Source organism: Aulostomus chinensis, chromosome 19, assembly GCF_037954235.1.
Source record: "Aulostomus chinensis isolate RoL2024-O1b breed Wild chromosome 19, RoL_Achi_v1.0, whole genome shotgun sequence".
NCBI lineage: Eukaryota > Metazoa > Chordata > Actinopteri > Syngnathiformes > Aulostomidae > Aulostomus > Aulostomus chinensis.
Genome location: NC_141338.1, coordinates 19,237,583 through 19,264,715, shown reverse-complemented (window position 1 = coordinate 19,264,715; position 27,133 = coordinate 19,237,583). Strand labels below are relative to the sequence as shown.

At 43.5% G+C, this 27,133-nt stretch overlaps 1 protein-coding gene across 2 annotated transcripts in view; it reads left to right on the top strand.

Moving 5' to 3' along the window:
* The first annotated feature begins 1,155 nt into the window (after nucleotides 1-1,155).
* ehmt1b (euchromatic histone-lysine N-methyltransferase 1b) overlaps nucleotides 1,156-27,133 on the top strand; it is a 38,820-nt gene continuing 12,842 nt past the window's right edge. The window contains exons 1-10 of one of the 2 annotated variants that reach the window (XM_086187210.1): nucleotides 1,156-1,192; nucleotides 18,871-18,955; nucleotides 19,048-19,571; nucleotides 20,361-20,604; nucleotides 20,709-20,857; nucleotides 21,429-21,599; nucleotides 21,734-21,805; nucleotides 21,961-22,063; nucleotides 23,730-23,867; nucleotides 26,516-26,784. In XM_086187210.1, coding sequence (XP_086043336.1) covers nucleotides 1,172-1,192; nucleotides 18,871-18,955; nucleotides 19,048-19,571; nucleotides 20,361-20,604; nucleotides 20,709-20,857; nucleotides 21,429-21,599; nucleotides 21,734-21,805; nucleotides 21,961-22,063; nucleotides 23,730-23,867; nucleotides 26,516-26,784 — 1,776 coding nt within the window. In that variant the 5' untranslated portion in view covers nucleotides 1,156-1,171. Of the gene's footprint in view, nucleotides 1,193-15,411; nucleotides 15,554-18,870; nucleotides 18,956-19,047; nucleotides 19,572-20,360; nucleotides 20,605-20,708; nucleotides 20,858-21,428; nucleotides 21,600-21,733; nucleotides 21,806-21,960; nucleotides 22,064-23,729; nucleotides 23,868-26,515; nucleotides 26,785-27,133 lie in introns of those variants that run through there. The other variant, XM_086187211.1, reaches the window with a different exon arrangement.

Sequence of the window (27,133 nt, the reverse complement as noted above, 5' to 3'; positions counted from 1 at the left end):
GATGAGGTCGGTAAATGAAGAGGGTACCAGACAAAATTCCTCATCAGTCGGTGGGCCTGACACTTAAATGTTTAGGTGCACCTCATTCCACAGGCAGCAGACGGGGGCATTTGATAGCTGCATCAAAGACAATCCAGCACAGTGACATCACTGACTTGGCTATTGTTCCAGTAGCAAAACAACTTGACCCCCCCCCCCCCCCCCCCCCACACACACACACACACACACACACACACTTGGGAGTTTGGACTTTGAATGAAACTGGTCACGTGAAGCAAAGCAATCATGTGACAGCAATGCACACGACAAAATATAGTAACTCCATTGGCTTGGTTTGACTGATGTAGCATGGTTTGCTTTTGTTTGGGTTCCTGTTTGTTTTTATTATTCTGAATTATCTTGTATTTTGCCATCTAAATTTGGCCAGTTGAATTTGTCCGCTTGAATAAATATCATCTGACTTTATAACTTGGAATTTTTGACCCTGAATTTGTGGGCTTTAAAAACTAAAGGTTATTCAAAATTTGAAGAATTCAACTCATAGGCAAATACATGATTTCGGTGCAGGAATATTCAGCGCTAACAGTTCCATGCCTTTTTAAATTCAAAATCCAATGGAACAGATTTACTTCCACACCGTCACTCATAAAAGTAATCAAATACTGCTCTGTAAATGCTACAGATTTAAAGAGCATTAAGTACACTCTTACAGACAAGTGCGATGACTTTTTATGACCTCACTAACGGTGATGTAGTTGCATTTCATGGCATGAAAACTAAAAAGCCGCATAAACAGTAATTTACAGTATTTGCAATAAAACCCCAAACCAATGTATTCTTATTTTAATGTGTATTGTTATTATTTGTCTGTTCATTTTGTATCTTAGGGGCTAAATCGAACCTTAGAGCGGGCCACACTTGGCCCCCGGGCCTCGCTTTGGGCAGCCTTGGTTTATAACGATCGTGCTCATTGCTCAGCTTTCACTCGCTGTTTCAACCCTGATGGTGTATTCAGGGTAACACCGGCAAAGCTACCGGTGAAACGCTTCCCGCACAAGTATAGTTCTTGACCATCACGCTCTCAGGTATGGTATAACATTGTCCACAGGAAAAAAAAAAAGTCTATATATGTGACGTAATCGCGGGTGGGCGGAGTTTACGTCCAGGCACCATGGCTTCGGTAGGAACCGAGGTGAGTGAGAGAGCCCTATCTATGGCAAGCTTGTTAAGCTTTTCGCTGTTTTCCATGCCGCGAAAAATGTGTCTCGCTGTGGCAACCGGAGGCCCCGCGGGAAACGAGAGAATTGTCGGTGTCGGTTTGCAGTAAAGTGCCCGCTGGCAGCCGGGAGTCTCTTGCTTTTGTGCTTACCGGAGGGCAGCTGAACGTGCAGGAAGATGCTGCGCCCCGGAACCTGGATGGTTTGTGCGTGCGCGTTGTGTGCCAATCTGGGGGTCTTGGTCATACATGGCTCAGGCTCGTGTCACTGTCCTGCTTCTGTCTGTGTTTAACGGTTCTAAATAAACCGAAGATATGGCCAAGCATGTGTTTCAGCCCACATCATTAATCGTTTCGCCGTATTTGTTGTCACTGGTATCCCAAAGGCTAATTGTGGGCTGCTGTTAAGCTAGCTGCTAGCAAATGTGCTAGTTAGCAGACTGAGCTCACTTTCTCAAAGCGCCGTAAAAGCTGACTTGCAGGGTTAACATCTACTCTAAACTAAACAAGTGTGTGCAGTTTGGAGCAGTGCGGCTGAATGTGAGCCGTTCCTGGTTTCTTCTGCGTGCTGTGCTGGCTCTTGGCTGGATGATGTACTCTGGAGCCAACATGGACTGGGCTGCTTACAACCTCCCACTGTAAACACAAGGCGCCAGCTTCTAAACCGGCTTTTATTCTTTCTGCATGATTCATCTTCCCATCTATCTATATTTTCATATTTTATTATTACATAGCAGGCTTTGTGATGGTAGCAGCTGGTTATCCTCTTGCCCTCTAGTTAGCATAAAGTATTCCTGGGCTAACTATAGCTGTAGCAATTTGCATTATTCTGTCATAATACGGTTTCGTCAATAAAAGTGAACGAATGTAACTCGTCGTTCGGCTGTAATTACAACAAACTGTGCACATGCATCACCCGGGCTTCGTTTCGTTTGTTTTGGCTGAAAGGATTCAACATTGTTCGGCAGAGGTCGCTCGATCTCCTCCAGCTGAGGGAATCTGGAGGTGTGGGGCTTTGCAGACGCTACACTGGTGCTCATGGTTTTATCATGATTGCATTTGACATGTACACAAGGGACATGCATCAGTGGGACGAACCACAAATTTAACATTTCGTGGTTTTTAGCTCACTCTGCCAATGTTATGTCTATTTGTATTTCTAGGTCCGTCTCAAACGGTACTAAATTCAATTATTGTGAAAATAATTTTATTTTAACGTTTACAATAATGGCAGTTTGATGGTTGATATCTTGCCGGACTAGTTTGCATTTTAAATGACTGCGATTTGCATTACAATTAATTGTCATTTCTCAAAATTTCACTTGCAGTGCTCATGGCTGGACTCGGGGTGCACTGAATTAGCTTCTCCCAAGCCTCTAGCAACATCAACCTGATCAGTGTATCAATTCACAAGTTAACTCCAACTCCAATTCATGGAGACATGCAGAAGTAGAACGCTTCTGACACAGGGCTGGGTGATAGAACGGAAAATCAATCTTAATATTATTTCTGTACCTTGACTATCATCAAGGAACCACTACTTCATTCACTGTGTGTACACTGTCCTCATAGTTCTCTGACAGTGTGTACCGTAAATATGCCGACCTGTGAAAAAAAAAATGGTGCTTTGAATGGTTTATTGATTGGAATCTCTTCTTGTTTATAAGTGACAGACAATAAGAAATGCAGTAAATAAACGACTAATGGGCTTTCCCAAATGTTTTGAAATGAAATAAAAAGCATACTTTTTCAACTTCGCCTTTGCGTTTGTTTTTCACGACGTAAAAAATGTGACACATTTTAATCAAATAAGATTGGTAAACACCTGCTTTTTGATATCTAATTTGGGGCATCCCTGGAATTATTCATAATGACCATGGGTCAATGACATTCTAAGTATTGGTTTTGATTAACATTTTTCAATAGATTGGAAGAAGGATAACATATATTTATGCATCAGACCAAAAAATTTAAGTCAAGTACCACTGAATTTTCAGTCATTGCTGAAAATAATTTCTGTAGCAAAGCCGCGTGTTTTGTTTAGCAAGACAGTCTTACCAAATTAACCACACCTTTATAATTTCCGAATTGTAAATGCAGTCGTTAGAAGTACAAAGCTAAAGTAGGCCATTCTTTGTCACCACAACTAGCTTTGCACGTCCTGCTTGTTCAGCATGATGCGATGTTCGCGACAAACTCTGTAGTCTCGTGCCACCACTTGTTAGCCACCATTTTTTCAAGACAATTAAACATTCAAAATTTACATTTTTTTTTTAGTTTTTTTTTTTTAATTCTGTACATTCAAATGTTAACATATCTTAAGGTAGTGTGAATGTAAGACCTTATTTCTGGTGTTTAACTAAGAACCCCTAAAAAAAAAGTAAAAAAAAAAAAAAAAGAAAGTTAAACAATGCTAACTTATTTCTGGATATTAGTACTCATTCCTGAAGCACTGTTCTCAGTTGGGATTAACCTGATCAATCCCAATTTCAATTAATTACCCAGCCCTATGAGGGAGTTTTGAACCTCCCATCTGATCAGGTTTTGTTTATGATGTCCACATCCGTGCGGCATAAAAAAGTCATTTCTAGTTTATCAGCTTTGATTTTTAATTGAACACTCCGTCCAGAATACATCCTTAATGACAATTGCAAACAATTTTAGAGAGATGAACTTGAGATAAAGTGACCTGCCCCAGAGCAGTGATACATTTCATTCTGCATGTGTTTCCAATTTCCTGGTCAATCAGCATATAGTGTGTTTCTTCTGGAATGCAGTTACTGTCTGAATTCAGATACAAAAGAGACGCAGCAGCTAGAAAATCTTTGTTCAATGTCATGTAGTACTTTTGTAGTTCAAGTACAGTGCTGAGGTGAAATAGCCTTGTGAGAGATACCAGATGATGATGAACCAGCTGATGTTATGTCCTCTCAGACATGTCTCTTTTATTCCATGCCTTGATGCTGCTGACTAAACACCATATACCATTGCATATTGGCCCGTATTTATCAAACAACTGTGTGATAGAAAACGGCTCCTTGTAACCTGTGGAGGTTAGCGGTTATCAATCAATGCAATCTCACCCTAAGTATCAGATCGTGTACGCACATTTTTAAGTCAATTATGGTGCATCCTCCTAAATCTGGTGGATTGTTGCTGCTGTCCTGGATCAGCAGGGTGAACTCTACATGTTGCGCAAATTTTGTACTATTTTGAGCTGAACGGGGTGTTGTGGGATGTTCTGATGTGCACAGTGGTTCTTCAGTGTCTCCTTTGCCCCATATTAATGGATATAGCCATCCATGTGCCCCTCAGACTGTATCAGGCTATCAGTCTATCAGTGATGAGCATATCATCAATTAACTTGATATACAATTGACATTGGTGACTCTGTTGACCACACGCAGTGATTTTAACTCTTGCAAGTTGCCATGTCGTAAACTCATGGGGCGAGGGCTCTAAAATGAGAAGATTTTAGGGCACGTTTCCACTGGCTCACTTTGGCTCTGTTCAGGTGGCGTTGGGTCGGTAGGGGTACGTTTCCACTAGCACTGGGTACCACGTCAGCATGGGTGGACTCACTGGCTGAGAGTTCCCTGGTGTAATTTGTGTGCAACACAACACAACAACAACCATGGACGCCATGGATGCAGCGTGATGCCTGTTGCTCGGTCTGTGGTTTTTGCTTAAACTAAAAGTGAGGGACAACAGACAGGCAAGGCTTCAAACGGCGAAACAGAACACCCAAGAAAAGAATAAAAGACTTTACCAAGAGATTGACCAGTATTCCGCCGAGGCCAAGATACGAAGTAGACAACGTAAGTGGGTAAGTTACCCATTCAGCGCCCAGCTATGTGTTCATGTCACATTTTAGTCCCTGCTTGCCTTGCTTGGAACCCCAGTGGAGCAGGGACCAAAATGGAAGCGATTAGTATCGTGTTTGGGCCAGTGGAAACCCGACCCTACCCGACACAAGACTTTACCAAGAGATTGACCAGTATTCCGCCGAGGCCAAGATACGAAGTAGACAACGTAAGTGGGTAAGTTACCCATTCAGCGCCCAGCTATGTGTTCATGTCACATTTTAGTCCCTGCTTGCCTTGCTTGGAACCCCAGTGGAGCAGGGACCAAAATGGAAGCGATTAGTATCGTGTTTGGGCCAGTGGAAACCCGACCCTACCCGACACAAGACTTTACCAAGAGATTGACCAGTATTCCGCCGAGGCCAAGATACGAAGTAGACAACGTAAGTGGGTAAGTTACCCATTCAGCGCCCAGCTATGTGTTCATGTCACATTTTAGTCCCTGCTTGCCTTGCTTGGAACCCCAGTGGAGCAGGGACCAAAATGGAAGCGATTAGTATCGTGTTTGGGCCAGTGGAAACCCGACCCTACCCGACACAAGCCGAAGTGAGCCAGTGGAAATGAGCCCTTCGTAAGGCATCTGGAAAACGGCTTTGCGGAGAAGAAAAGGGGAGTGCTACCATCAGTCCTGTGTCATGCCAACAGGAAAGCATCCTTAAACCATTCATGTGTGGGCTCACTCACAATTTTGCCTAAGAACACAGCCATGAATAAAGAATGGTACCAAAACATCCTCAAAAAGCAACTTCTCCCAACCATCCAAGAGCAGTTTGGTGAGGAACAATGCCTTTGCCAGCTTGATGGAGCATCTTGCCATAAGGCAAAAGTGATCATTAGATGGCTCGGGGAATAGAACATCAACATTTTGGGTCCATTGACAGGAAACTCCCCAGACCTTTGAGAACCTTTGGTCAATCCTCCAGAAGCAGGTGGACGGACAAAAACCCACAAATTCTTTCATACTGGAAGCAGTGGTTATGTAAGAATGAGCTGCCATCATTCAGGATGTGGCAGTGGTGGAAGTTGATTGACAACATGTCAGGGCAAATTGCAGAGGTCTCGAAAAAGAAGGGTCAGCAGTGCAAATATTGACTCTTTACATCAACAAAAGCCTTTGACTTTTATGAAATTCTTGGAATTATAATTAAGTATACCATAGAAACATCTCACAAAAAGAGATCGAAAACACTGAAGCGGACTTCTGCTGCCAGAACTCCATACGGCTGTACCCTTTTTTGGAATTCAACGTTTCTCAATGTGTGTTCCCTTTTTTGGAATTCGACATTTCTCAATGTGTGTTAAGCCTCTATTTTAACTGCCTTTTTGTTGACATTTAGTGTCTGTGATTAGGACGTCAGTCCAAGCAGAGTGCTGAATTTCTATTGGTTGGTTAGCAGACATAAGTCATAGCTGCTGTCACACAATGAGATGCTTGTCCCAAATTTCTGACGCAGTCAGAATTGTATCCCAGGCTTTATTTGATTGCAACCATTAAAAGGTCACCCTTGGACCTCTTCCACAGTGCGATGTCAGACCATTGTTTCAGAGCCATGACCAGAGATATTACTAGAATTTTTTTTCCCACAACAAACATCAAATGACTCTTGAAGCTGTAATGAAGTGCAGTCATGGCCAAACCAACTGTGGATGTGCACCATCAATATCCAGTGAACCAGAACCATGAGCTTGTATTCTACCAGCACAGAGACCCAACATATGAACAAAAGGTATTAGATTCAGGCGCTCTCACTTCCTGTGCACCATGTTGACTACATGTCCAACCCCAGCGCTTCATCCAAATACATATTTTCCTGGTTTTATTTCTCTTTTTATTACATGGGATGCCTGTATGTTCACAGCTGCTCTCTCACCTTCATTTTTGTGTGAGGGCCCAACCGATGCATTGGCCTATCTCAGGCTGATCACAGGCCTATCTCAAATATATCGGCATATATGTTTTTTGATATGGGCTGACATTAAAAAACTATTTTTATGGCTCGTAAAATGGAGAAAACAATGTCTTTGGTGATTTAAAAAAGTTGTTTGAAGTAGCATGAACAGCAGAGTGCTCTGGTGCCTCTGCTTGTTTATTTTGGCCTTTATTTGAATGGTCATGTATGACAATATTAAATATTTTTTGCTCAGGTAAGCTATTTATTTAAGACATTCGCCATCTGAGTACCTTTACATAGTCCTATTGGAACAAAATTGGTGCAAAATGCGCAAAGTGTCAATTTTCAGTCCAGCACAAAAATTCCCTATATCAACAATCTATGATTTATATAATGATCTAATAATCAGCATGGGGCTCAAATCTCACTTTGGTCAGGCTCTAGTTCGGTTACTCCAAAAACTGTCATCTGCAAACCTCTTGTTTTCGTGAGGTTTCCTCCAGACTCTAGTCATTAACCATGATCTCACTCTTTTCCTTTATTACAAAGAAATGTGCTAAATCCAATTGTATCGTGTCTGCACCCAGACTTTTCATTATCTTTTAGGATTGTGAAGGTGTAGTGTATCCCCAGTTTTTAATATTCGGGATAAAGCAAAATATTGATTTGGGGATACAGTGCAATACTTTCTCTTGCGATACCATACCTGAGACACATTGAGGACTGATTGAAATCCAGTTAGCCAAACCAGATTCAGATTAGCATTGTGGCTCTGCAAGTGATATCAAAGTCTGACAAACCTCCAGAGATTGAGCAGCAGAAGAAGACAACAACAAAACATCCAGTGTAGCAAAGCAATTGGATTTCATCCAGATCTGAATGTGGTCACTGGAGACATACACTCAGCGGCCGCTTTATTAGGTACACCTTACTTGTACTGGGCTGGACTTTCTTTTACCTTCAGAGCTGCCTTAATTCTTCATGGAATACTTAAAACAAGGTGTTTGGAAACATCCCTCAGAGATTTTTGTCCACATTGACATGATAGCATCATGCAGTTGCTGCAGATTTGTTGTCTACACATCCATGATGAAAATCTCTTGTTGTACAACATCCCCAAGGTGCTCAATTGGATGAAGATCAGGTGACCATTGATGCCATTGGAGTACAGTGAACTCATTGCCATGTTCAAAAGCCAGTTTGAGTTGATTTGACAAAAAAAGGTTGGACATGGTTCGCAACAAAACTCAGAGAGGCTGTGGTGTTTAAACAATACTCAACAGGTATGAAGGGGCCCAAAGTGTGCCAAGAAAATATCCCCGACACCATTGAACCCCCACCACCTGCCTTAAGTATTGATACAAGGCAGGATGGATTCATTGTTTCATGTTGTTGACACCAAATTCTGACCCTACAATCTGAGTGTCGCAGCTGAAGTTGAGACTTATTGGACCAGGCAGTGTTTTTCCAATCATGTTCTGTCCAATTTTGGTGAGCCTGTGTGAATTGTAGCCTCAGTTCTCTGTTCGTAGCTGACAGGAGGGGCACCCAGTGTGGTTTCTGCTTCAATGTTTGACGTGTTGTTGCTTCAGAGATGGTATTCTGCATACCTTGGTTGCAATGAGTGGTTATTTGAGTTACTGTTGCCTTTCTAGCCTGTCAAACCAAACTGCCATTCTCCTCTGAAATCAACAAGGCTTTTCTGTCCACATAACCGCCACTTGCAAGATATTTCCTCTTTTTCTGACTGTTTTCTTTAAACCCTAGAAATGGTCGTGTCTGAAAGTCCCAGTAGATAAGCAGTTACTGAAAAACTCAGACCAGCCTGTCTGGCACCAACAACCATACCCTGTTCAAAGTCACTTCAATCCCCTTTCTTCCCCATTCTGATGCCTGGTTTAAACTACAGCAAGTCCTCTTGGTCATGTTTACATGCTTAAATGCATTGAGTTGCTGCCATGTGACTGGGTGATAAGCTATTTGTGTTAACAAGTAATTGAACAGGTTTACCTGTGGCTGGTGAGTGTATCTTTACCAGGTGTAAATGTATTTGATCAAGTAAAATCTGATTGCAGCGGGATTACGAAAAACACATTTTAATGCCTGGTGTAAAGGGGAACAAGAGTGACTTGATGGGAATCATCATCTCTTTGTGCTCTAAGTGCTCCAAACTGGACTCCTCAGCCTCACAAAAATGGGAATTGTAGGTCAAGCATATTGGTTACTGGCACAAGTTATCCATTTGTGCTTCTTTCACTCACATTGACACCAACATCAATTTAGAAACTGCCTGTTTCAGTTGTTTCAATTATTAAAATTATATATTGTAATTTTGACTAGTGGGAGGCACGGTGGTGCAGTGGTCAGCACTGTGGCCTCACAGCAAGAAGGTTCCAGGTTGGAGCACCAGCTCGAGCATGGGATCTTTCTGTGTGGAGTCTGCATGTTCTCGCTGTGTTCACGTGGGTTCTCTCTGGTACTCCAGCTTCCTCCACAGTCCAAAGACATCAAGAGGGGACGAGGCTGATTGATACTCTAAATTGACTGTAGGTGTGACTGTGAGTGTGAATGGTTGTCTGTCTCTATGTGTTGGCCCTGCAATGGACTGGTGACCTGTCCAGGGTGAACCCCGCCTCTCACCTGAAGGCTGCTGGGATAGGCTCCACCCCCCCCCCCCCCCCCGTGACCCTTAACAGGATAAGCAGTAGCAAATGGATGGATGGCTGGGATTTGAGTTGTGTAATGTTGATGACCACCTTTTAATTTTGGTACTTGTGAGTAGGTCGGTGAAAGACCAGCACCTGCGCCATGACCAAAATCTCTATCCTATTCTATCTTGGTTATTCTTTATCATACGGCGTTCTGCTGGCAAAGGCCATCTGAATCTGGTTTCTGTCGACCATTTTATTTTACTTTTGTGGCTGCCACTCACAGACTCTGCATAAGTTCTTCTTTAACATGATTTCCTGCAGGGGTGGTAAGAGGTTAGCGGTATACCTCTTCTGGTGTCTGGTAGAATGCTGCAGCATAATTCGTCCTCTCAGGGATAATAAAGTTTAACTTAAACTTTAACATGTCTGTGCACGCAACTTGTGTTTACACAGATACAAACATGGTGGTAGCTGGTGTTGAATGCTTAGGTTTGACCCATCAATTTTAAAAGTTCCTCTTTTACTTGACTCTTTAGTAGAAGTTACAAGTTTTTTTTTTTTTTGTCCCTAGTTCCTCCTAATTCTGCCATACTGCGTGCCACTGTATGAAAATGGTGTCAAATTTCCAATGATATGGTTTACCATCTTGTCTTAGGTCGTGTTCACACCAGCCTTGTTTAGTCCAGTTGAACTGAACCCTAGAGCGTTTACCTCCTTGGTGTGGTTCTTTTTGGTTGTTGTGAACGCTGGCCTCGAACTCTGGTACGGACCACTCAACCTCTCTCGGGTCCGCCTGGTAGGGGTGGTCTTGGCCCGCTATCAAGCGACCTCTAGAGCGGTTTACTTCTGGTGTGAACCCCATCCGCACCAGTCACAGGAAGCGCGCCGTTTTACACGTCATATTCTGTTTATATGATGAGCCAACTTGGTGATTTTAACATGTATGTGATTGTGAGCTTTTTATTGTCTTTACCTCACTGGTCGCGCTCGTATGGCAAAGGAAAAAACATGGAGGGTGGCTCTCATTATTGCCTGTTGTCTTCTGTGATACGACCGTCTGACGGCAGAGCGTCTTCTGCGACGTGTGTGCATTGATACATTATTTAATTGCCGCAGTCTTCCCAGCCGTTCATATGCGCGGTCCGTTAAAGTCTGCTGATATGCAGTCCAGATCAGCACCAACTTGAAAGTGAGCAGACGATGCTCCATGATGTACAGTAAAAATTGCCAGGGATTTGTCGTCTACCTGCCTTAACTGTATAAGCAATCACCCAACGGCTTTGCTGCCACAGGAGTCTTTGGACGGTTTGAGTTTGGCCTTTGTGAATGCGAACCGGACCAGTTGAGAAATTGCAACAATGTATCATCCTCGCTTTAGTTGGAATCAGAAAACGGACCTTTTGGTGTGAACACGACCGTAATGTTGTTTGTCTAAGATGGCAGCATCTGTGCACTGGTGACTCAGTACTGGAATCCCACTGAACTCAATCACAATCAGTTTTCTGCTGCCTCAGCCTTTTTAAAAAAAATCAACAACTCCCCAGCTAAAACCAAACTTGCCAAAAATACTAAGATCTCAACATACATCATGTATTCAACATGCCATTTTCTTTGAGAAACATCCATGGCATTTTTCTTGTCCCGTTCCGATTTCCAATTTCTGTGTTAGTGGTACCTGTTGTTAGCAATTTTTGCTGATTAAGATTTTCTGTCTAAAAATTGTACTAGACAAAATATGAAAATGTTCAAGTTTTCTTTATTGGAAAGTTTTATTTTCATAAATATAGAAAATATTACCCTACAGTTTCCCCCAAATTGCACTCGGTTACTGCATCTTTTCTTACTTTTTCAACCCTACAAAATACATAAATGAATAAATAAAGTGTTATCCTACTGGAAAGAGGGACAAATAAAATTTTTTCGAAAATAAGTTGCTTTATATTTGGCTATATCAGAATATCATTTACTTATCCAGGGTTTCCCAAAGAAAAACAGTAAAGCCAAGGTGCATGTGTCTTCTTTCAGGATATATCCAACTTTGTAGGGAGGTCTAGGGGCATGCTCCCCAGGAAGAACATTTTGAACCCTTAAAAGTTTAATCTATCTGTCCCATACACTTTGAGAGAAAAACTACAAGGCTCAATTGATGAAGAATTTTTTTCTTATCAATTTTATGTCGAAAGTTATACAGATATAATTGGTGATTACACTCACAATGCATGATAGATGAGACAGAGATTAAATGCAGCTCACAAATCGTCAAAACTGCTACACAGGCCCCTACATCGAGTCAGTACTAAAAAACAAGACATCATGTGCTCCTATATTAAGTCATTTATACAGCAACTAAAAAGATGCATTTTAATCACATAAGAATTGCTTTCACTAAACATAAAACTTGGCAGAAAATGGTTGTAAGGCGAGTGTCAAGCCTGTTGAACCAACCGTCACAACGCAAAGGCTCATCAGTTTCAATGGTATGCTAGCATGCGTCAAGCGGGAGTCACGAGCAAGACTTCAGAGTGAAGACAGAGCAGAGATTATGTTTACTATGCAAATATAGCATTCTTGGCCTGCTGAATACAGCAGCCAAAGAAGGATATGAGAGGCTGCAGGCTTTTTTTGTTTGTTTGTTTTTGATTGGGAGCCTACACATGGTGTTTTATTTTGAAAATTGACCAGATATCCTATGCCATTCTGGTGAAGCTCTCCTGTCTGTCTTGATCCGCTCTGTGCAAATTGATGTGCTGCCCATTAAGAACAGACTTGTGGCTATTCCCTGTGAAGCAGCGCACCATGGCAAGTGACCGGGAAGTAAGTAGAAAGATGTGACAATGACCACCTGGTTACCCAGCAGGCCGGGCATGCTGAAAACAGGCTAATTCTGTTCCCTGGTCAGTCAATCAGTTCATCCCGTGTATCCCTATTATGGCAATAAAAATTACTTAGTAAATCTATAAACGACAAAAAAACGTGACTATCTCTGCCAATGATAAATATGCAGGGAGATACGGCAAGGGGGAGAGATCTTTTTCTTCCCGTTGGGTGGGCTTTCATATTGTCCATTCTTTACTTATGTCCATTGTTGTGATTGATGGCATGTTGCATACTCCGAAGAGTGGAAACGGCTAATGTTTACTGCACACTTTACACACAAATAGTGTCCTTACCTTGGTCTGATGGCTTGCTCAACATTGCATACACATAGTGACTGTTCCTGTCTTCCTGTATAGATCGATACAGCAAAGAGTGGCGCGGGAATGAGTCCTACGACCTGGAAATAAATTAGCATTGTTGCTCTGAAAGTCATGTTTTTTTTTGTTAAATGTCTGAAATAAAGTACAGGTTTTTTTCGGTTTTCCTCCAAAGTGAAGCTCAAAAAATGAATCCAACAGCTGGCATTCTGTCTTTATCCAATTCTCTGTATACATTCACACAATGCACACATCTATCAGCGAATTTGACAGGATGCAACAGAAGCCTGTTCATGGATGTAATGTTGTCGTCGTTGTCTTCTTCCGCTTATCCGGTTGGTGCGGGTCGCGGGGGCAGCAGCCTCAGCAAGGAAGCCCAGTCTGTCCTTTCCTCAGCCACTTCAACCAGCTCTTCCAGGTGAATCCTGAGGCGTTCCCAGGCCAGCCGAGAGATATAATCCCTCCAGTGTGTCCTGGGTCAGCCCTGAAGCCTCCTCCTGGTCAGACATGCCTGGAACACCTCTGGAGGGAGTCGTCCAGGAGGCAGCCTCACCAGATGCCTGAACCACCTCAACTGACTCCTCTCAACATGGAGGAGCAGCAGCTCTACTCTGAGTCCCTCCTGAATGACTGAGCTTCTCACCCTGTCTCTCAGGGAGAGCCCAGCCACCCTGAGGAGGAAACTCTTTTCTCTTGTATTCAGGATCTTGTTCTTTGGTCATTACCCAGAGCTCATGATCGTAGGTGAGGGTTGGAACGTAGATTGACTGGTAAATCGAGAACTTTGCCTTCTGGCTAAACTCCCTCTTCACCACAATGGACTGGTTTAGCACCTGCATCACTGCAGACGCTGCCCCAATCCGCCTGCTCCATCCTACCCTCACTCATGAACAAGACCCTGAGATACTTAAACTCCTCCACCTGAGGCAAACCCCCCCCCCCCGACCTGGAGTGCACAGGCCACCCTTTTCCAGCTGAGGACCATGGCCTCAGACTTGGAGGTGCTGATTCTCATACCTGACACTTCACATTCAGCTGCGAACTGTTCCAGCAAGAGCTGGAGGTCGTGGCCTGATGAAGCTAAGAGGACCGCGTCATCCGCAAAAAGCAGAGGCAACACCCTCCCACCACCAAACTCGACTGGATGTAATGTGTATTTGATTAATATGTCACTTGATTGTAGCCTCTGGATCATACATTCGTCATTTGTTGTTGCAGCTTGCAGTTACTCCAGTTATGACATTTATTATAATGTGGTTACAATTATTTGCATATGATTGTGTTGTAGTTTTCACATGTTCTTTTACATGGTTGAGGCCTTTGCATCATCAGTGAGCTTCTCTTTGAGTTCAGCTGCTCTCGGCTTCCTTTGTCTTGTGGGTATACGTGCAGTACATGTGTTGTATAGGGACCGTGTTTTTCCTACCTTGCTGGCTTTTCACACCTGGTTTATCTTGCAGCTCTGCAACGGTTGGAGGGAAAACCTATTATCCCTCGTTTCATGTATTCCCTTTCATTGATTCCTTTGAGTTCATGAGCTGAGGCTGTATATTAGGATTAGTTTTGTTGTGAGTGCTAAACGATGAAAATAGTGATGTCAGCAACATCTGTACATCTGCATTCTGAGGAGACAGCTCCCTCACTTGGGAAAATGACAAACATCTATTAATATTAATTTGTAATCCAGCTATTGATTAAGCAAAATGTTTATGGTCCAGACTATTCAAGTGTGGATTTTGGGATATCTCTGACTGGACTGTCAGTCAGACAGAACGAGTAATTTGAGGAAATTTCAATTCGTTCCTGGAACTCTGCATTTTGCAAAACTGGTAGTCCGCCTTTACATCTCTGTTAACTCCTTTGAGGGTTTGCACTGAACTTGATATAATACTGCAGCGCTCATCTCCAAGGGTCCTTTTTGTGTTTTGATTTTTCAGATTCTGAAGACTTTTTTCCTAAATACAAGCGTAGTCCCTTCTGAGTCTTAATATCTGTTGAATGGCCTCTGGCATAGTTGCATTTATTGGCCTTTTTTGCTTACTAAAGACAAATGATTCCCCTGTTGATGGATTTGGATGTGGCCTGATGCTCATGACAGAAAATAGTAAGCTCTTTTCTGCTTCGGAATGTTTATCCCACTACCTTTAGCTTCCTCCTTTGGTGCTCCCTAAGTAGCCATGCATACACACCACTTGTGTCACCTCTTCCCCCCAAAATGCAATGGAACACAGTAGACTTACATTTTAATATAAAAATGGACTTGACCTGAGGTAGCTGTAATAGAAATACAGCCACAGAGAGACCGTGTACAAAATCTACAGCTGGCATCAAATATTTATGTGAAGTGTGAAAGTGTCTTCACTCTCAATGAGGTCTTCCAGTTGAGAGAAATGGAGTGGTGAGCTAACTGAGCATGCTCTGTGGAGACCTGGGAAGAGGAGGACCGACAGAGGGAGCCACCAGGTCACATGACCAGTGTGCATGCGGGGAAAGAAAAGGAAAAGAAAAACAATCCGATCGACACATTCTCTCTCACTCCCTCTCCCTGTCCTCCCCTTCCCTCTCTTTCTCTCCTTCACTATCTCTCTCTCTCTCTCTCACTTACACACACACACACACACACTCTCTCTCTCTCTCTCTCTCTCTCTCACACACACACACACACACACACACGCACAGACACACACACTGCCTCTCTGACTCCTTCTCCTCAGTGGAGGCCATGAGAAGAAAGCAGGTATGATGCCTCATGGAGGCACACAACGGACAAGACATGATAGCTTTATTCTCTTCACCGTTGGTTGGTTTTGAGTGGTTTAAGGAGATGCATAGTCTTGCTTCCTGGTTCCCATTGTTTATTTAAGTTCATGAATCAATTGGCTTGGCTGTTGCTGTCTTCTTGTTGAGGTGGTTGTTGAGACAGTGGCTGCTGCTTAATCAGCACCTCATTGTTCTTGAGTCCTGAAATCGAGGACTTGATCTTAGGGAGCAGATAATTATTTTTGTAGCAGGGCTGCTGTATCAAAGAGAGATGCTGTGCTGGATCTTGTTGGAGGGAGCTCCTCACAAGCAAGCACACAAGCTGTGTTTAGAGCAATGACTACACATGAAATCGGATGTCATTCTTGATAAGGGAGGAGAAATCTGACCTCCTGAAGATCTGAGAACAACTCTGACACTGAACGTATGGTAGGAGAAGGTTGGATGTCTTATCTTTGCTCCTCTTTCTTTTATTCCTTGTGATCAGTAAATGAGATCTCCGGGGTCTAAAGGTATGTGCAGCCGAGGCCATTTTATCAGGGATATACTGGAACACCAGGCTGCAGTTCGCCCTGATCAATCTGCTTGTCTGCATGTGAGGTTGTGGCTTGCATTTTTCCAGCTGCTGGGTTTGCTCTTTCAAGTTGCTTCCTGTCTGACAGGCAGACCTTCAGTTGGTCTGTTGGCATAACTGTTGGGATAATTGTTAACTGAACAAGGAAAAATTTGGCATTTTCCTGGAGATTATTGTAGAACATCTGCAAAAAAACAAAAAAAAGTACCTCTAATGTTAAGTGATTTTTAAGTTATTTGTTTGGGCCCAGCTGTGTTTGGGATTTCTGCCCTGCAATGCCAAGACATCCAATTACATCTTAAATCAGCACGTGTATTGAGATGAGCTGTTCCCACCCAGCCTTGGTGCTGGGATCGATGAAGGTTCCCGAGATAGAGATAAACAATAGGTATTCTTCTGACTTACTTCCAGTCTTTTCTCATTGCTGTTGTGTTGTTTCAGGCTGGACAGTTTCACCTCTGCAGGCTTTTAAAGCACTCAAACGAACTAATCTGAGAAGGGGTAAAATGTTCAAACCAGAGATGAGGCCTCATGCCCCCTCATTGAAAAGGATCATGTGCTGAAAATGAGAGAACCACTCCTTTGTTGCATCAGGAATGCAGCTCATCCTGTGTTTTCTTTGGCTGTGTGCGGTGCAGCTGTTTAGAGTTTCATTGTTTCATCTCAGTGGGGCAGTGACACCTTGCTCTTCTCGCTGGATGTCTAATATGAGTGAGTAATATGTCGAAGTAGCTCTGAGTTGTTTTCAGGCCTCTTGCAGTGGATCTAAACATAGGTCACCTCAGTGTGAAGGTCTAGGGCCTATACTCACATATCACATTCGTGCTGTGCAGCAGGGACATCGAACAATCAACCAATTTTAAAGAAATAACATGTATCACAGATTAGGACCTTCTTTCTAATTAGTGAATTTGCTGCTTTGTACAAAAAAAGGCTCATTATTTGGTTACAGCTTCTAAACAAGTGTGGAGCCTTATTTTGTCATGCTTGAAGCTTTGATCTGTTCTAACCCCAGCACTCATAGCTTTGGCTTCTCGTTTGGAGCTTCATTCAGCAGCCCCCATATCCCCATCCATGAGCCTCCAGACCCTTTCATTCCCCATCTAGTGGAAAACTGCTGCAATGGCAGCGTTGTGTCTGTAAACAATCTGGTTGCGAAATGGCGGAGATCTGCAGACAGGCTTCTCTGCCTCCCTTCCCCCCCTCTCCTTTCTGTATCCTCTGTGGATGTTCCAATTTCCACCACTAGGGGGAGAGATGAGGCTGGTGCCTTTTTTTTTTTTTAAACTGGCTGTCCTCAATCCATGTAAAGAACTGAAGGATTGCTCTTTTCTTCACCCCCTCACATGTTCACTGGAGTCGTGGAGAGCATAGACTGCAGAGGTTTGTCCCACACTAGATGTTCTTTGGTAGACACCTCAATTATCCTGCTCATAGACTGACTCTGACTGACCTTGATGCTGTTTGACAAGGTGCTTGTTCGTTCTTGGCTCAGGGACTCAGGCGAGCATCTCTGAAGAATGATTTGGGAAATCTGGCTTGATGACTCATTAAGTTGGGTCCAGGTTCAGGAAACACTCTGTTGAATCTGAGAATTTTTTTTGGAGCCCTCAGACAGGAGGATGCATCACATTGGTTCTGTCTGGTGCAGGTCTTTCTATTGGGCTATGAAGGAATATAGGGATTCTGTGCTTCCTTGGGACAGTAAGACTCAGTAGCTGCTCATTATTATCACTACCCAGATCAGGGCATACCTGGATACGTATTCTTTGCTTCCAGTGAGCCTCACTTACAGATGAAGAGAGTGCCGTCCTGCTCAGAGCTGGTAAATGCAGCTCTTCAAGGAATAACTAACCTAGACTCAGTAAGTCTCCTCTCCTTTGACATTTGATCAGTAAGCAGCCAAAGAAGGGTTGAGAACAAAGCGGAATGGCTTTAACAGTTAAGAAAGCATTGTGAGGATCCCTGGGCCTCTTCTTTTCTTCTGGGCTCATTTTTAAGTAATGAAGTGAGGGCTGGTGATCTGCTCTAAGCGGAGGGACACATTTCCATCCGGTAGTGGAGCTTCCTCAATTGCCCTCTCCCGTGAAATGTAAAGATGATTTGTGGGTGGTTTAGACTTCTTTCGAGGTGGCGTCAGGCATCTACGCCTGGTTGGCTGACAGCGTAGAAAGAGAAAAGACAATGAAAGTTCACGGGGGGGGGGGGTGCCCTCTTGACCCCCTGCTCAGTTTTTGGTTCTGACAAAGAGAAGCAAAAGAGAAGTTTCTGCAGAGGAAAATTCGTTTCATCCATGTATTCCAGTTGTACCTGAATATTATTTACAGATTTTTGTTTAGTCCATTTCAAATGGATGGATGTTTAAAAAAAAATCAAACATCTTAACTGTGATTTTTTTCCCATCTATTCTTCAGTTGTGAAAGATAAACTCAACTAAAATTAAAAAAAAAAGATGGTTGTGATGATAGGAAACTGGCGTTTTAAGCCCTCACATGTTTATAGCTGGGACCAGGACATCTATTTATTTTTGTTTCATAAACTTATTGCTTCTTTTCACTCTACACTCCTTTGAACATAACGAGAAAACATTTGAAAAGAAGCTTGACAGAGGCCGCCCCTGCTTAATTTGATGTGTGTGTTGACATTTTACTGAATGATAATTCAAAGTTATTAAAAAAGATTGACCTTCCCTTTAATGAAATCTGTTCTTCTGTCAACAGCCCACTGGTCTTGCCAAGGGAAGCATTAGCAAAGGTGCGCCCACAAAGAAAGAGGGACTTGACCGAGCTAGCAACGGAGAGTCAGGTATCGTTTAAAATCAGTTTGAAACTCTGATATTTATGAAAATTCCATGTTTACAGTGCTATGTGCTTTATGTCTTTGGTTTTGATCCATAGATGGAGATAAAGAGGTGGCAGCCAGGCTGGCCTCTTCCCCTTTACCAGAGGCAATGCTCAACGGCAGCGAATGTGAGGACACAAAGCACAGGAGCCCACCACACAGCTCTGCAACAGAACATAACAAGACTTTACAGCTGGTAACTGAGAATGGCATGTCAGACATGGAGACGCCACACGGTTCTATTACCGGAAGCAATGGTTTCATTCTCAGTAAGCCAGAGGAGGAAGGCAGCCTTGCAGCTACGTCAGGTTCGGCTGTTTCCCCTCACAGGACTAGCTGGTTGCCTTCGGGCTCCACAGCAGGGGGACATACGGCCAAATCTTCCCCTGCTACAGCATCTGGGTGTGCACAGAGTTTAGGTGCACTAAGGACTGACCCCAGTACAGAGACTATGCCGGGACAGGGGGTATCAGACACTAAAAATGGCACAGCCCCATCTCCTGTTCTGGCTCCAGCACCCGTCATGATCCACCGAGCACGCAAGACTATGTCCAGACCTGCTGTCAGTCTCGAACAAAAGGTAAATGATGGCAAAGAGCTGTTGAAGAACATCTGTTGCGTCACAGCTGCTTTGCTCAAAATACTGTCCTTTTTTTTTTTTTTTTTTTTTTTTTGATGAGAAAGAATTGGTAACATCATCAATCGCTTCTTGATGTTTTCTGCCCATTTTCTCATAATCCTTATTTGCATATCAATAAAATGTCCAATGTTGATATTGAAATGTATGGACAACATTTATATAGCTGCACATGTCGTGTCAACGTAAACACTCTCATATTTGTTCCCATTCTGCCACCAGAGCACTAGCACTAGCGCTGTTGCGTAAGGCCTGGCTAAAAGCCAGTATTGAATTTCATCCCAAAGGTGTTGAATAGGGTTGAAGTTCTCCACCAAATTCCACGAGAGATGAGATACAATCACGGGGCTTTTTAGCTACTGACGTTTATTTTCAGAATCAGAGTAAGAACGCCTTTTATTGTCATTGAACATTATTGTTGCAATGAAATTCGAGTGCCAAGACTCACTACAACATAAATGTAGAAAAACAAGACAAGATAAAAAGATTTTCAAACATAAAGACGTCAGTGTGGAAGTACAGAAATACTTGCACACAATTTGCAATATGCAGCATTGTGTCACTTTCTCCCTGCAGCACGAAGCAACAAATGGTGGATGAATTTTACATTACAATCTGGTACTGAATAGGCTCTGTTCCTTCAAAATTAAGAAAAAGTAAAGGTGGGGAACACTGACAAACTAACGTGCTAACAGTTTTAATAGAACACTACTGTTTCTTTGTTGTCTACAGCTTCTTAAGAAGGAATTAAGAGAAGCAAAGAGTGCCAAAATGGAGCCTACCATTGCACCCGACACTGAGAAATCTTCACCGCAGTATTCAGCTGAGAACCATCTACCTCAGAGGTCACCAGATATGCCAGCTTCAGCACAAACCGCTTCACCAGCCTCACCAGCAACTCCGCCACCCCCGGTTCCTTCAGCTCCTGCAACTCCTCTAGCCTCCACGGCGGTGACCCCATCCAAGCCTCAACTAGGTCAGACATGTTCCAGACATAATAGTACACAGTGACTTAAGGGAAAATGATCTCGGTCCCTTCAGTCCTAGTTTAAATCTGTGTCTTATTCATCTTTGCTGTAGGCTCTTTCTCAGGAGGGTTGTCGTCCCGTAAGAAGAAGAGGAGGATGGGAACCTACAGCCTGGTCCCCAAGAAAAAATCCAAAGTCCTTCGGCAGCGAACTGTGTTGGAAATGTTTAAGGATCTACAGCAGGCACACAAGAGCCCAGAGGTCTGTGCCCCTCACTTTTATCCAAACAAACATCGATGCCATGTTTCCACACAGATGGTTGGTGTCTCTAATTCTGTAAAATACACCGGGTATGCGTCCTGGAAGGTGGTAGAAACATCTGTGGATTGTCCCGTGGTGAGAGGCTAATTTTGTTTGTTTTTGGACAACACCTACATGTGAGGAATATCTGCATGGAACACTTGGAGATAGCAGCAGAGAAAGCAAAACCTCATAGCCTGTTAATTTGTTTTTGCTAGCACACTGTCCTTGGAGTGTTCCAACTCAAATGTTTAATTTTTTTCAGCATACTCGATGCAAATACCAGAGATCTAAACAGAAAGAGGAGCTTTTCCAACACATTGGAGATCCTGGAGGTTTCCATAGGAAATAAACAGAATTTGAACACCCACAAAAGTCTAAGAGGACACGAGATAAAGTGAAAAAAATGTTCTTGAGCATCAATAAATCAGGTCACCGGCAACGTTCAGTGCTGAGGTTGTGTTTCGGTTTACGCCACTGAGTAATTTTCCTCATGTTATTTTGTATTTGATTGGTCATATTCACCTTGTAGACTAAATCGGGAGCAACCATAAATGGAGAGAAAGCTGACAATGCCTCCGAGGAGGAGGAGTCAGAGGAGGTGGATTCTGAGGAAGAGGAGCAACAGCGACTAGCAGAAGAACCCATGAGTGCTGTCCAGGAAGCCAGTCCAACAAGCCCAACATTCGAACCCATCTCTCAGGTCTGAATATAAAAGATTCTTTCCTTCCATGTCATCCTGACATCACGTGGGATTACATGGAAAGGGCAGAGCCCAAGTAGCAGAACGAAATCCACATTAATTGGCGGTTAAACAGTTTTAATTTTCTGGTGAAGGTGGGAGATGAGCAGGATTCTGAAGAATCTGGAGAGGAGGAGGGCGAGGAGGAGGGCACGGAGTCTGACTTGGTAAGACCCAAACACCAATATTCTTCACCTTGATTCAAGGATCTAAATCTCACTCACACCAGGTTCTTTTTTGGGTTTTTTTTTAAACTTAAGACGGGACAGAAGGGAGGCAGTGAAATCCCCCCTGTGAATAAATCTTTATGTGTCTGTCTTAGAGCACAGAGTCTAGTCTGAAGAAGAAGTTGAAAAAGAAGACAAAAGCAGACAGGGCGTGGCTCAGGCCCTCCAGGAAGAGAAAGAGGAGGATGAAGGCCAAAGGTGATGAGCACACCTGTCACATACTCACCTGTGCAGAGCCACCTGTCACATTCTCACCTGTGCAGAGCCACCTGTCACATTCTCACCTGTGCAGAGCCATCCACCTTGTGGGCTGCTGTCAGGAGGATTGACGCTGACCAGTCTGGGGTTTACAAACCAATGCTAATTCTACTTCATGGTACCTTTGCTCACTTCTGATACGTGGATGTTGTTGGTCATCAGAAGGACACTATGTTAAACTGCTGTGGGGCGTTTTTCAACGTGATCATTTACAAAAACGAAGTGAAGCTGAGTGAAGTTTCAATAACAGCAAAATTATTCACGTCAGTCTCACCGTGAACAGATCAGCCCAGCTGATTGTGATGATTCTAATTACAATTGTTCCATGTCATTTCTCTAGTCCAGACTCCCTTTAGCTAGTCATTGATCTTACAGCAGCATCATACAACAGCCCCCCCCCCCCCCCCCCCCCAGACCTGGCTCTGGAGTTCCTTTCCCCTCAACCAGGTGCTAGATTTGTGCTTGCCATGTTTTCCAAGATGATACATAACAAAGAAACTGGTACCATAAGGCCTGCATTATGAGCCACATGACTCACCTTAAAGTCAGCCTGAATCTCAGCTTAATTGGGCATTGTTCACCATGTGGTGTACAGAGGGGAATGAGGATCGATCACAGTCAGATCAGCTGCTCCAAATCTGCTGTTCAACGTCCTGATGAATCCCAGAAAGCCTGGTCCACTGTCATCACTCCCTCTCACAGTGGAAGCAGAGCAATGAGCCATTTCCCTGACTTCTGTGCCTTTTTTCTCATCGAGTGGGAGATTGAGTCTGAACGTGATATGGCAACACCATATCGTAGGAGGGAGGACGGTCGAGCTGTGGCAACAGCATTGCTTGCCCATTTGATGAGTCCTCCTCCATCAGTTAGACCACTGCAGATGAAAGGAAATTGGATTCCATAACTCCTTGTTAAACTTCTAAAGCAGCAGCTCAACTTCAACACTTTCTCCGCCCCTAAGGTGCAAAACTACATCCATGGAGCCTTTAAACAAATCCTTGTGGACATTTGTCAAAAGCCAGAGTGGGCTGAGGTGCCACACTCCAATCGTGGCATGAACATGAACTGTGAGCTTTGTCTTTTCATCGTAAACAAAGTACTTACCGATGTACAGTGTGAGTTGGAGTTAAACAACATTTCCAAAATGACGCAGTGTTTTCCCAGCGTAAATGGAAAGCCAAGTTAGGTGGATCTGATACACAGGAGTAAAAGGGTAAAAGCCAGGCTTCTTGTAGTTTCCTTGATTTATCTGAAAATACTTAAAGGATTTAATTTTTTGCGTGTAAAGATCTGCACAGGATGTTACTTATTCCTCTTTTACGAGATTGGCACAAAACTTGAGTGTGTGTAAGACTGATAACAGCCCTCTCTGTCTGTGTTACACCCCAGATTCAGCTCAAGTGTTCTCCCTCGAATCTTTGCGTCCACCGATTATGCAAAATCCATTTCTCACTAACTCACTTCGTACATTGTAGTTGTCTGCAGCAGACTGGTTTCCTTGTGACATGTCTGACACATATTCATAAAAGGTTGAATCATGGCGCTGTTGCTCAAGGCTGTATTTGGGACCCTGTGTCTGTTTGTGTCCATCTAATTTCGAACTCAGAACTGGAGGCGTTAGTCGAGCCTCAGGCTTCAGCTCAGGCCCAGGTAGAAGACGAGATGGAGTACACCCAGGTTCTCCCAACTGAGACCGCCGGCCTCTGCAAGGCACAGGAGCTGAATGTTCCCTCCCAGGATACAGGTGAGCTCTTAAGAATGGAGAGACACTTGTAATGTATTTCACCCCATCATGGAAAATATGTGTCTTCTCTGTTGATTTCATTTGATGTGGATCCACCACAAACAGTAATTATGTTATGATATAATGATCAGAGGATACTTCAAAGTTCACACTTTTCTATTCAAGCTTTATTTTGCAAGTAACCTCATATTAACCTGAAGCCACTGCTCTTGTTCGCTTCTAACCAGTGGAGGAGAGGTCATAAGCGCCATCTTTGAAATATTAAAATAAATAGTACAAAACATCCTGCTTGTCTGGAAAATGCATGTAATTGTCCTGCGCCGGGTTCGGTCCTGACTCACTGGTCCTGATTTGGAATTTTTCCATTGGTCTTGTATTAAATGTTAGGAAAATTTCCATGGCATTTACAATATGTGTTTCCTTTTGTGTTGTTGTTGATTTTTGTTTTGTTTTTGCCCCGCGTTCATTACTTTGACTAGAAAGTTATAACTGTTTTTTTGTTGTTGTTTTTTTTGCACGAGTAACCAAGATGTCAGACATTTTTATAATCACAGGAAAAAATGAAGGTCTCGAACGGAATTTTGCAGGTTGAAACCAGACGAGATCTTTGTCTTAACGGAGTATAATCTTCTGTTGTTAGTACTTGGTCTGCAGGTTACAAGGAACATTGGGTACTAGCATGCGTTTTGAGTGGTGGGATTTGTATCAGATTTAATGACTCTGTGGTTGACGCGGTAGACTTGAGTACCTGGCCACGCTGCGGGTGGTAGCAGCTATTGGTGAAGTTTTTGGGTCTGCTGGTGGGATGTTGAGTGGACCCTTTTCCAACACAAGGGACAAAAGCATTTCACTCTGGCACCATGTTGGTGGGTTTGCCTCACTTTATGGGCATCATAGAAAGTTTTGACCAGGAATCTGATGTGATGGAGGTCAACATTCAAGGATTCTGAACAGCTGATCTTCCACCGCAGAGTATTTCTCCATCCTTTCTATGCTTGAAGTTGAGTCCCAGTGTCATGCCAACATGTACCTCCTCTTCTCTACAACTACATGCACTACTTTGTTGATCTAGCAGCTCTCAATGTAGCCCAGGTCTGAGCATCCTATTGCCATTGTCCCAACAAGGGCCCATGGCTCTTATCTGCTGCCTGCGATTCTCTCACAGCATTCTACTCGCTCCAAACCTGCTGCTGTTACTTTATTGTCCCTTGAGTCTTTGCATGGCTTCTATTCCTTGTACCATTTGTAGTATCAGCACTAAAGGGCAGCTTTTAAGGTGTATGCCTGTCCAGAGGAGCACTTCCTAGGGTCCTCGGCTGCCTTTGCTGTTGACTGATGGTCTTGTTCTCCAGGGCTTACACTGTTGACCCAGGAACATCATATGGCACAAGGGGCCATAAAACCCTGACATGAATGACAAGTTTGGTTGGTTGATGATGTGACAGTAAGAATCTTGTTGGTAACATGGTGTCTCCAAAAGCGTCTTAAACTTGCTGGTGCAGTATGAAACCAGAAGCCTTTGCATGGTCCGTTGACATCACCTGCAGCTCCCCCGTGCCATCCTTTACTTCTCTTTGCAGCTTCACGAGGCCCGTGTGTTACAAGCATCTGAGTCACCAAAATCTGTTGTTGCAAGAAGACGTAGAAAATATAATTGGTGGTGAAATGATTCTAAGTTGCAGTTTTTGTTGTTTGTTTTTTTAGATTGTACTAAAAGTTTGTCATGATGCTGGATGCAGGCGCAGAGGTGGATCTTGCTGTTCAAGTACTTCCTGGACATCTTTCCATGTTGGTTGCTTCACTTTGACCTCAAATGTTAGGGGCACTAAGCTTATCAGGGCTTCCTTCTGGCTGAGTTTGTGCTCTTAAACATGGTCACATAGGGTATTGTGAAGAAAGATGCTGACTTCAAGCTTTGAGCACCAAGAACTTCTTGGAAATCCAAGGGGGTTGACAGTGAAATGTGTCAGCTTTTTCCTCCCCTTGTCTTCTGCCTGCAGCTTTCTGGAAGTTCCACCCTTTGCCACTTCCACATATCTTCACATATTTGCAAAGAGTTCAGGCACAGCATGTTAACCAGATGAGTGTGAGGTTTTCTGTATGAAAAACACTATCCACAGACAACATGATCAATTCCTGGGCTGAACTGTTAGTCTGTAACTGGACCCAGGTATTTTACTGCACTTGAAATATTGTGGCTCATGGGGGGATATCATCCACTCAAAGAGTTCCTGGGTGGATTTCAGTTGATGGAAATCTGTAGGATGCCAAAATCCCTTATTTCTTTTCCATAATTCCTGTATTTGTTTGGCTGATAGTGAAATGGTAGCCTGGCAACAAATGAAGTGTGAAGGTTATGAAATGGAACAAATATTCATGGTTGTAAACAAACTGGAGACTGCAGTTACGTGGTGTCTGTCTCTCTTGCCTTCCTTCTCACTACTGTTCAGTTACAGCTAAAATACCAAAATAGATTGTGAAACTCAACCAGACATCTGCAGTATCTTGTATGCCCTTAGATGTAGGTCTGGTCCTGAATTTTGAGGGGCCTTTTCTAATTTGACTGAATTTTGTCTTCTTTTGTTGAATGAGAAATTTGACTTTGTATGAAAACCCTAAAACAAGTTCTTTCTTTGCCTGCACCAAAGGATCAACAGTTGAAGAGGCTCAGGAGCTCCCACTCTGTAGCTGCCGCATGGAAACCCCCAAGAGTCGAGAGATTCTCATCCTGGCAGACAGGAAGTGTATGGCCACTGAGAGTGTTGATGGACAGCTGACCCGTTGCCAAGGTGCTGTCCTGAAACAAGAAATGATGCGTCCCTCCAACTCCGTTCAGCTGCTGGTTCTGTGCGAGGACCATCGTAACGGCATGGTGAAGCACCAGTGCTGCCCTGGCTGTGGCTTCTTCTGCAGAGCTGTAAGTACCCTGTTCCATCACAGCGCTCTGCAGTGTCTACCAGTTTATAATAAACTGGGTGGAGCGTATCCCAGCAGCCTTCAGGTGAGAGGCAGGGTTCACCCTGGACAGGTCACCAGTCCATCACAGGACCAACACATAGAGACAGACAACCATTCACTCACAGTCACACCTACGGTCAATTTAGAGTATCAATCAGCCTCGTCCCCTCTTGATGTCTTTGGACTGTGGAGGAAGCTGGAGTACCAGAGAGAACCCACACAGGCACAGGGAGAACATGGAGACTCACACAGAAAGATCCTGTGCTGGAGCCGGGACTGGAACCTGGAACCTTCTTGCTGTGAGGAGA